The 11,076-nt window shown below is 38.4% G+C and overlaps 1 protein-coding gene across 1 annotated transcript; it reads right to left on the bottom strand.

The window, feature by feature from the left end:
• Nucleotides 1-870: 870 nt before the first annotated feature.
• On the bottom strand, nucleotides 871-10,342 carry chrne (cholinergic receptor, nicotinic, epsilon). Its single transcript, XM_085420340.1, has 13 exons — nucleotides 10,237-10,342; nucleotides 9,688-9,804; nucleotides 4,951-5,084; nucleotides 4,704-4,748; nucleotides 4,468-4,577; nucleotides 4,217-4,372; nucleotides 4,014-4,114; nucleotides 3,693-3,893; nucleotides 3,158-3,272; nucleotides 2,938-3,052; nucleotides 2,640-2,847; nucleotides 2,347-2,480; nucleotides 871-2,182 (listed from the first exon to the last, which is right to left on the bottom strand). The coding sequence occupies exons 1-13, from the start codon at nucleotides 10,253-10,255 to the stop codon at nucleotides 2,015-2,017; spliced, it is 1,623 nt and encodes a 540-aa protein (XP_085276466.1). The 5' UTR covers nucleotides 10,256-10,342; the 3' UTR covers nucleotides 871-2,014.
• Nucleotides 10,343-11,076: the final 734 nt, after the last annotated feature.

Here is an 11,076-nt window from a genome sequence, read left to right as displayed (position 1 = left end):
TTTCATACTTGTCAGGAAACATATATGCAGGAATTCAGATACACGAGAAGGGAGTAGGCGGCACGTATGCCATTTTCATGAGAATCACGTAAGGTATCAGGAGACTTCCGATTATATATATATATTTTATTTTATCCGACGAGATACCAAAATTTACATCTAAAACGCGTTTTTAGGACAAACCAACAATGTGTTTTGTACAGTTTTATTTAGAATAAAAAACTGTACAAACTTTAACGTTGAAGTGGGACACCGGAAGTACATGTTACGTGAGCATCAACTAAAATCAACCAGATTTAACTTTCATTCTAGTTTTATCTGTATTCCTATTTTCGAAGATAAACCGTGCATTATTAGATTAAACGAACAGAGGTATGGCATTTTCATATTGCTAGTACCTAAAAAAAGAGTTGATGACTCACGCCCATGCAAAGTGAGCGAAATCTGGAGAGTTGTTTGCATGTTAACCATAAACCAGCTTCCTCAGCCACAGCCCCGCCTGACAGGTTGACAGGTTGGAGAAATAATTGAAATGACTAGCTGAAGTTGCACACGCTGAGAGAAAACAGTAACAATGTAACAGCTGAACTTTAGACTTGCTGTATCTAAAGCAAACATACTTCTAGGACTTGATATTAAAAACACAGGCGTGAAAGGTTTGGTTTTTACCTTTTGAGTTTGATTTTTTCTTTTCTTTTTTTACAATCTTGGTTTAAACAGTGATGTGACAGGTTGATGTTTTCGGGAAAATCAAAGACAACTCCAAAAACTGGTTAACAAAGTATCCCTAGTGCAACTTTCCACCACATGGAGGCGTTCAACCACAAGTCTGACTGGATTTTTAAACAGCAGTCTATCAGTCACACAACAGTCAAACCTTTCTATGTGGTTTAATCTCACATTTTATTCCACTTTATTAAATATTATTATACACATTATAAAATTAATACAACCCGATGGCAGATCCAAACTTATTCGATGTGAGCTTTCCTTTGTTTTTGCCATAAACACACTATATTATAGAATATCTTCCCTAAATACACAACTGTGTAACTTTAAACACAGCTGGACACGAACAGAAAAACAAACATAGACCATTCAAGTCTTCAGTGTGTGAAATTTCAACAGTGTTTAGACTTGTTTTTATTTGCTAGCCCATTTCTGTCACATTTATTGAATCAGCTGAGTAACACCACTCAAAATAACTGTAAAAAATATGATCACAGTTTTAGGTTTTAGCCACACTTTGCAGATTCACACTGTCTGATGTATAAACATATAAAACACCTACTTAGACATTCAGTTCAAGATTAAAACACACACTTTGTAATAAACTAAAGAATTTGTTTTTTTTTAAAAAGAAGTCCTGGTACAGTTAACGCCAAACAGTGTCCCACTGAGCCATCTACTGTAAGCAATACATTCCAAATAATAAGTCATAGTAAGAAGAATAAGGCTTTGATTTAGAGTTGGTTGGCTCATGTTACATATATAGATAATGACCATAAGACATAATATGTGTGCAGGGATATGTTTTCTGAGTGTTTTGTAGATGGTCATGCAAGTAAAATGGGTTCTTTAGTTAAAGCATACAGTGCCTGTAGCTTCATGTTATGCAAAACAAAGTCATAAAAGTCATTTTCTGCAATAGAATTAAATCCCTTTGCACAGTGGTGCAGTGCCGTTAACATTTTTTCTTCAAAATGCATCTATAAGCTGTAAGTCTGGGCTTGCATACATTCTCATACCCCAAAACTAACAAAATAATTGTGATTTAATATAGAAATGCTGACAACTTAGTTTAGAAGTTAAGAAACGTTGAATGTTGATGCTCAGGTGTTTGACAAGCATGAAAACAGAAAGTTTTGATGTTATCAAACACAGACTTAACTCAGCCCTGAATCTTAACCATGGGATCAGTGAACAACATTGCGTTCATCATCATAAACAGCACGAGGCAAAATATACCTCGAAAACATTAAACAGAGACAAATTTCTTTTTTTCTCTCCTTTTTTAAGTTGGGACATATTTTTTACTCTCTCCTGGAAATGGTAATTCTGGGGCACGGTTGAAGTGTCCTGTTAGGAAGATCCACACTGTGCCGATGATGAATAGAGACATAGCAGCCCAGAAACACACTTTGTCGACCATTTTCCCAATCAAGACCCAGCTTTCAATTTCCTTGAGTTGGAAAGAAAGTGAACAAAAGCTTAAGTTCAAGTGAGGATATGGAAATGAAATGAAAGGAAATGAAAATTGACTGCAAAATATTACTCATCTAAAACGTCACTGAAGTTGAGTTAAAACAAACAAACAAACAAACAAACAAACAAACAAACACTCACAGAGCCAATGGTATTTTGTTGCCTTGTACTGTCAGCAATGAAGTTGCAGGCATCCACACATTGCTTAATCTCAGGTGCAGCTTGGGCCAAACTCTTATATAGGTTAGCTGTGCTGCTGACATCTATACTGTCCACTAGAGGGAGGGAGACACTGCGTTAGATGACAATTTGCAGTGATCAGCACTAATTAAACCAGATACATTTTCTACTTTGATTTTCAAATATTTAAGTATTTGAGCTGAAATGTGAGCTAAAGACTGTGCTGAGTGTTGCTCTGTAATCAACGGTCTTACCAATGGATCGCGTGAGACCATGCCTCTCTCTTTGCTTGTCAAACATCATTTCACTGCGAGGCTGCTTGAGCACATATTCCTCTGCTCTCTGCATGAGGCCAAAGGAGCTGCGCCGCCGCTCCCTCACCCCATTTACCTCTGTTGTCACCTCACTATCGTCCACCAGCGGAGACATGCCCAAGAAGCGGGGAACCATTTTCAAGAACAGCTGCAGCAGGCAATAGAAGTTAACAACAGTCACTTTACTGAAATAACTCTTTAAAAAACAAGTTTACTCATCTCCGTGGAGGGCACTTACATGTTTGAGGGTTTGGGACATACTGTGAGTGCTGGGGCTGCGCAGTGAGAAGTTCAGCACTACAATTTGATTTGTAGCAATGAGAGTAGTGACACACATCACGAAGATCAGGTACCTGGGGAAGACATTAGAGAGATCTTTGTTGGAGGGCAGGCTCAAACTGTTTGGATTGAAGCAAAACAAACCAGCAGGGGTCAGCAGAGAGGACATGCTGACTCACTTTCCAATTAGAGGGACAGACAGAGAGGTCTCGGGGATCTTCTGAGCAATAAGAAAAAGGAAGACAGTCTGAGCCAGCAAAACAGAGATGGACACGGTCAGCTTCTGTCCTCCAGCTGTGAGGGAGCAGCAGAGAGTTAGACCGGTTGGACCAAAAAAAAAAAGGACATTCTTCTCTTTCATCTACTTCAGGCATCAAGGAATGCTTTGTAATATTTCATGATTTAAGACTTAAAAGTCAGCTGTATTACAGTAACATCAGTCTTAGAGCTTTAGCTGAATGCTTTCCACATCAAACCTTTAGGCTCTGTAGTTCAGTTACTTTGAATTAGCAGTTAGTGATTATTTTTTATTAATTAGTGACAAACACAATAAAAAGGCTAAGTCCAAATTATTTTAAAATTATTATGGAGAGCAAATCAAGTTCATTATTGTTTTGTTTTACATCTGAATACAGAAAATTATGAGACAAATGTGTTCATCTGGCATGTTTCAAACTTTAGTAGTGAAACAGGAAAAGCATTGACCTTACTGACCTTGTGCAGGTAGGAAGTAGGCCAGTACGACCAGAGATGAGATAAGGGAACAGGGCAGGATAACATTGATGATGTAGAACAGCGGCTTCCTTTGGATGACCAGATTGAACAAGATCTCCTGATACTCCAGGTCATCTGGGGAATACCGACTGTTGATCATCTTCCTGGCTGGACGATGGACAATGGCCCACTCACCATTCTCTAAAGGGTGTAAATGCAAAAACCTGAAGGACTTTCAAAACTTGAATATTATGATTGTTAATGTGGACTGAGGCATGGATTGATGTGTGGATGGATGGATGGATGGTGTATTTACAGTACCTGTGAAAGCCTCAGGGTCGATGTCCACCCATTCAATAATCTCCCCCATTTCTCCAACAGCCAAGGTAAGATCCACTTCATTGGCACTGTAAGTCTGGGATCTACGGTTGTGGCAATCAAGCCAAAGTTTAATAGAAGCAAATGCATAAAGAAAGACTTACATATAATATAAACGTAGATTTCAAATGATTAATAAATCCCACCTGAATGCAAGTGTGCAGTTTTGATAATCAAACGGAAAGTAGGTGATCTCAATGGCACATGTGCTGCGATAGATAGCAGGAGGCAGCCAGTAAATCCCACCATCACTGCTGATCAACACATTGGCATAGTAGGCCACATCAAATTTGCCATCAATGCTGTGGACAAAGACCAGAACCGGTTAACAAACAAACTGTCCAGAACGCAAAAAACAAAAGAGACAGAATTGCGCTCCTTTTTGTTACTGCCTTACTTGTTTTCAAGAACTATATCGGGAAGCCAGACAGTTTTGCACGGGACACGAATAACCTCAATGCCATAATACTGAGATGCATTCCAGGCAAGGCGGTAATCATTCCATTGCTGTGGTTTGAGAAAAAGATCAGCAGTGAGATTAAAAGCTGGACAAAGACGAGGGAGAAATGCCTTCTACCAAAACTCTCAAACAAAGAAAGGAAAATGACAACCACGAAGAGAGATACAACTCACAATCTCAATCCACACATTGGTTGTAAGAGTCTCCTCCTTTTCATTCTGTAGGAATGAGAGAAGAGATTGATTGAGCTGTGTAGCTCATGTGATAGTGGCTGTGGTAAATGCACACCAGAGAGATTATTATTAATCGCATTTTTTAACCGTAATGCTTTTGAATATGTTTCCACCCTTAAGTAATGCTCATACATTCTTAATGTGCGGAAAAGATGTATTGCAAAAAGTAGCAAAATGAAGCTTTTACCAGGGAAATAAGATTAGTGAGGGTCAGCTTGATCTGAACCCCCACTTTGTCTTCAGGATGTAATACTGGACGTATATTCTTGTTGTAGTTTTTGAACAAGTCCCCGATCAGCTCTGTCTCCTGATTACATTGCACTGCATGAAGAAAAGCATCAAAATTACATAGGAATATATCTGGTTATTATTACACAAGATGCTGTTGTGCAAAAGGTTTCGTACTTTATAATATTTCTGTTTGTATTGTTGTTACATTGTGATGTCCATGCAATACAGTCCCATAAGTTTGGATATCTGCATATCAGTACTCTCCAATAATATTAACAAGGACAAATATTATTTTAATGTCACTGAAGATATTATGTTTATAGCTCTACGATAGAATGTCAATCTCTCACCCTATGTCAGCTGGGATAGGCTACAAACTCTAGAGATTAGCCAATCTATGATTCCAGAGTTCAAAGATTATGCTAAAAATAGCAGTCATTGCCATTGTATTGTACTCCTTGAGTACTACTACTGCTCCTGACCATATATCCAAACAAAGGTCAAGAGAGACTAGGAGAGACTAAATGGAGGTTATTTCCAACCTCTTGCTTCTTCTCTCCCAGCTGTCACTATCCATAGCTCACATTACATAGTGGCCTATCAAAACTCTCAAATGGGACTTTAAGTCAAACTCGGGTCATCTACAATAATCATCAGTGTTATCCTTTGGCAAAAATGGTGACAGTAATACAAAGCAGAAAATATGTCATCTCCCATGAGATCCTGGGTGTCCCAGTCAGGCACAAATATGTCACTTAGTTTGAACAGTAATTTACCCATATGATTTTTTTTCTTAAGGCTTGGTCAGTTTCTACTTATTGCGCTTGGTTAATAGATGACTCTGGATATAAGAAGGATGAATGAATAAATATAACAGTGAAATATGAGATGTGATATGCAGGAGTTTGTGTTTGAACTAAGACCATCCCCCATTTGAATTTCTAAGCAATTTTTCCCTCTAATTTCATCATTGATTAAAACAAAAACTGGTATTTTGATATTCCTTATGGTGTATATTATGCCAGCTTATTAATCACAAGCTGTTTTAATGATGGATAGCTGCAAAGACACCATGCTGATCTTGCTTAGTTTTAGGTACAAGAACTCATTCTGGGTACAGTAAGCAGAACATAGTGTGTCTGTACTGAGTAAATGGATGACTTCAGAAGTTATACGTTGTCTGACTTTTAAGTGGGCCTCGTGAGCATGCAGTATATTTCTAAATATCAGTCAGTTAAAGGGTGAGTTAAATATATGGTGCCAAGTTTTTGACCTCATCATTTCCTGTAGTTGACACTACAATAGGTTAGCTCAGACAGAGGGACGGGAGAGTGATGTTTGGAAATTAGAGGCAGAGCCTGCAGGCCTGCAGGCAACCACTGTGAAGGGATGTGTGTTTGATATATATATATATATATATATATATATATATATATATATATATATATATATATATATATATATATATATATATATATATATATATATATATATATATATATTTGATTACTTCATGATTTATGATGATGGCAGAGAAGGTCAGTAAGAAGCTAAGTAAACATTACAGTATCCCTGTTTAAGATTTTGCTGAATGCTAACACACTACTTTTTCAAAACTGTGCCAGTTTTATTATTTTATTATTATTTTCATTTTATATAGCACATTTCATTCCACATAAACACAATGTGCTTACTGATTAAAAAAAAAAAGCTAAAAATGTAGGTAGATTTGCAACGTTTTGAGGTAATAAAACCAAAACTTTACAAGATATAGAATACAAATTAACACTCAAACACTGTAAGTATGTGAGAATAAAAAGGTTTTAATGTTCATTTTTAAATGTAGACATAGTTGGTGCTGGTAGTTTTGTTCCAAACAACAGGACCACAGCAAGTAAAAACACCGTCAGCATACTTGGATCTTATTCTATCTTATTCTGGAAAAAGATCTGCAGCTGATGACCTGGGAGGTCTAGTTGGGTTATAGACACTGAGCAAGTCAGAGATGTTGATGAGAGTCAAACCACTAAGTGCTTTTTGAACTGGCAGATGTATTTTAAAAGTAATGCTTTGCTGAGTGATATAACAAAGCCATAGTATATGCAAGAGCCCGCAAACAGTTTCAAACAATACTTTAGGGCCATAATGATCCAAACTGTAAGCTGACCAGAATTCTCACATGTAAACAAAAAGCCATCAAATTATAGTGAAACCAGTAAGAATCACCACATCCCAAATAATGAGAGCGATGCATCCTAACCTGGAATATCCTGATAGAAATCTGAGAGCTGATGAGATCAAGCATGCAGAGCAAAATAAAATACGGAGAGGGCGATAAAGAAGACTGCAGTGACAATTTCTGTCTGATCTGATTTGTGCAACACACAAATACAATACAAGGAATGAATGCAGGGAAGACGGACATTGTGTAGCAATTGATGAGTTAATACACATTAGCATGCTGCCTGAGCTCTAAGGGGAGTATAAAAGAAAGTATGTAGGGGCAGTCATGGTATCTTTTTTATCTCGGGGAATGTTTGTTTCTATCAGGCAGCTTTGATTTCTGCCTGATTCAGTGACTGCCTCACACGCTTTTTTGGCCTACATATTTCCCCTTCTTTGGATATTTTCTCAGTGCGGCGTAGGGAGGTTTATTATGGAAAATCCCTACACATGAGAAAACCTGCTGATTTTCATTCAGGAAGCGAGTGGGGATGTGTTGATAGCAGCCAGGCTTCATTAGCCATACCAGGCTATAGTTCCTGTGCTGCCTGGCCAAGGAAAACATCATCTGAGATTCAGATTTTATTTTGTGGCCGAGGACAGACAATGGCTCATTAATCCTGTGGCTATATAAAAAGGTCCACATGGTTTTCTGAAATTAAGGGTGAGAAAGCTCCTTCATTATTCATACAGTAAAACAGTACAAGGAATTTTAGTCACTATACTGTTCTTAATGTCTCTTGATAGTGTCTTCCTGTCCTATGAGCAACAAAATTAAAAATTCTGTATACTGTCAAAATGTAATTTATTTTTTTAGACACAAAAAATGACATTTTGACAGTAATTCGTCATGTGCATGTGTGTTATCTTTTAATGTGATTTAGAAAAGAAGAGAAACAAGAAGAAGTGTCTGGTACCTTCCTAAGAGGATTCCAGCGCATCGTGTTCTGAAGACAAACACTAACACCCGAGGTGGAGCAGAGATTCCTGATATCACACTTGGATTACATTTGACCTCATACCAAGATCATAAGTTCATCTGTTTATCTGCTATCAAATCGTAACAACAGTGTCAGTTTAATCTCAAAATTCCTATAGTCCTCTATTGAAGTGCAAGGCATGAAGAGATTCTATCATTATTCTGTGATGTTCCACAGTCACGAGTCATATTTCCAGCATTTTAATCTTTGATTTCTATTCCTTTAATGTATCAATACAAAAACTGAGAGTCCAGATTTCAGCTTGACACTTACACATACCTGTACTTGGTCTGAGAGGAATTTGGTAATGAATGTGATATCCACCAAATAGCTGGATTCAAGAAACCTTTCCCCCCTCAAATACAAGAACAAACCACCATAACTTTAGATCCTGAATTTACAAATGGATTCACAAGTATTTGTTTTTCAATTTTCCATCATCTCCTGGCTTTCATTGCAGCTTTATGACATCCTCTTACCTCATATTGTCATGTCATTTTATTTATATAGCAGATTTTAAACAACAGTAGTTGGCCTAAAGTGCTTTCCAGGTTAATGCATTTACATCACAGGCCTACAAAAACCTAACTGCAAAACATACAGCAACATGATAAAATGAAAATCAACCAACTAGTTAAAAAAAAGTGTAAAAACCCTGGGGTAAAGTTGTGCTGTGGGATAAGAATGATCTGGACCATTAAGAACAGCTTACACACTCTCATACTGTTGCTGTCATGAAAAATCATAGAGGAAGTTACGCTTTCCTTCTGATTTGTTAACTGATGTTTTTATCTAATTGTATCAAATATACTTAATGGTTATGGAATAGACGGTCATACTTTGTATGTTGTTAACCTTTTATACCAGCGGTCTCCAGCCTTTTTTGCGCCACGGACCGGTTTATGCCCGACAATATTTTCACAGAAAATAAAACTAGTACTGGTATCGAAAAAAGAAGATTTATTCATAACACAAGTGAAACGACCCAGAAAAACCGAGTAAACGACAAAAACAATAACAAAATAACGCTAAAAATCGATAAAAACCCTGAAAACCATACATTTCACACCCGAACCTCAACTCTTGCAGCCCAGTACCAAATGACTCACGGACCGGTACTGGTCCGTGGCCCGGGGCTTGGGGACCGCTGTTTTATACCATGCACAAAAACATAGTGCAACAGTATAAAGGAAGCAAATATTCTAATTCACTAGTGTGCACCAAAAAAAAGCCAAATTAGACAGTCTACAAAATCCTTGTTAGAGAAGTTGCAGATATGATATCAACAGAAGAAAAATTACTGCTTCCAGTTTAAAACAATATATGCAAGTTTACAGCTGTGTTAGTTTGCCTCTACAACTTTTTACATGTTTTCATGAGGTCTAAAGTACAGCAAGTTTTCTGTACCCTGCCAGTCACCACAAGAAGAGTTGGCTATCTCTGTGCCAGTCAGCGAGGATGTGCCAAAAGTTTGCAAGTGTGTCACTTACCCAGTCCCGCTAAAGTCCCAAGAATAGTTACAACTCCGAAAGCTATCCAAAGACTGCGCACTGCCATCATATTCCAAGACCTCTCTGCTGCTCTGCACTGTACTGTGCTGTGCTGCACTATATTGAAATATAAAGTGAGATACAGAAAGACAGTGAGACTGAAGGCAGATGAAGAGCTCTAAATCCCCCTACCAAACGTCCTGACTGTCACCCACCACGGCTGTCACTATCCGGGGTTCAGATTACACACCAGCTGAAAGCACTAAACCAGGACTTCCAGTCACTCTCCAGGCACCCACAATAATAATCATCATCATCATTAGATAGCAACTCCAACATTAGACAAAAACTAGGAGTGTCCAGGATATTCCAGATATTTCTGAAGGTAGCAATGAGACCTGTAAGCGAGACCTTATACAGCAGGAGTACTCGCATCATCAGGATAGAAAATTTCAGTTGTCAGATCGATGTATGGTCAGTGCACAGCACGAGGGCCAGTGTCACTGACAGGATTAGTGGTTGGTGTTTCCTCTTTAATCTGTCACTCACCTTTGTATCCACTAGACATGCGTAGAACTTTAAAATTTTGGTGTCAGTGTTAAAGATCGATGCAGGAAATGGCTAAATCCCACAGGTTACAGCAGGGTGAACAGGTGACTGGTGGTGCACACCTCCTATGCGTGTCCAGAGTATTGATTCTTACAGTAAACCTTGCAGGACCTCAGCGGTGAGATAGTGTCTGCAGAATAATGGGGTTAGAGGGCTGCACATAAACCCCATGAAACCAGGGAGCCCAAGAGTCTGACCTGTCAGGTTGTTTTAGCAATTCATTTAAAATGCAGAGACTAGACTTGTTGTCATAATAAAGGCTGTGATTAATCTAAGGAGTGTCTCTTTGCAGTGGCAAGGGCAACAGACTGATTTTTGGAATGTGCCATGTGAGTTGCACAGTATGTGATGTACTTCTAAATATACAATTGGGGAAACAGAGTTGAGCTTCTTTAAGGTAACTGGAGCCTCCAGAAGGCAGATTGTGTGTCTCGCACTCAGAGCTCAGAAGCAGAAAGGCTCGAGCTGTGGGCCTTCAAATTCCAGAGAGCAGAGCTGTTTTATATCCAAACAGGTGTCAAATTAAAGGGAAAAAAACATTAAACCTTTGAACCCTACTAGCGGTTCTGTTATACTGTGTGGGAGTCAACTCATCCTGTCAAAGGGAAGGGTCACAGCAAATCAATACAAAGTTCAGAGTGATCTTTCTGTCCTGATGGGAGCTTTCTGTTCGAGGGGAGGCCTGTCCAGAGGACATCAGGGCTCAGTGAGTGACTTGATGATGATGAATTATATGCTATGACCCCCGTATTATGTAAAATCTATGCCATAGAGCACTTA

The sequence above is a fragment of the Rhamphochromis longiceps genome, linkage group LG10, assembly GCF_057381845.1.
Source record: "Rhamphochromis longiceps isolate RC_006_pf linkage group LG10, R_longiceps_female_GT1.1, whole genome shotgun sequence".
In the NCBI taxonomy this organism is placed as follows: domain Eukaryota; kingdom Metazoa; phylum Chordata; class Actinopteri; order Cichliformes; family Cichlidae; genus Rhamphochromis; species Rhamphochromis longiceps.
Note: the sequence above shows the minus strand (reverse complement) of the source record. Positions and strands in the feature narration are given on the sequence as shown.

Excerpts from the sequence above, each read along its gene's own strand:
- chrne (XM_085420340.1), bottom strand. Across the intron at positions 4,115-4,216 it reads AACTGCACACTTGCATTCAG|ATCCCAGACTTACAGTGCCA; the intron begins GTGGGATTTATT and ends CCACAACCGTAG. Across the intron at positions 2,183-2,346 it reads AACAAAATACCATTGGCTCT|GAAATTGAAAGCTGGGTCTT; the intron begins GTGAGTGTTTGT and ends TTCCAACTCAAG.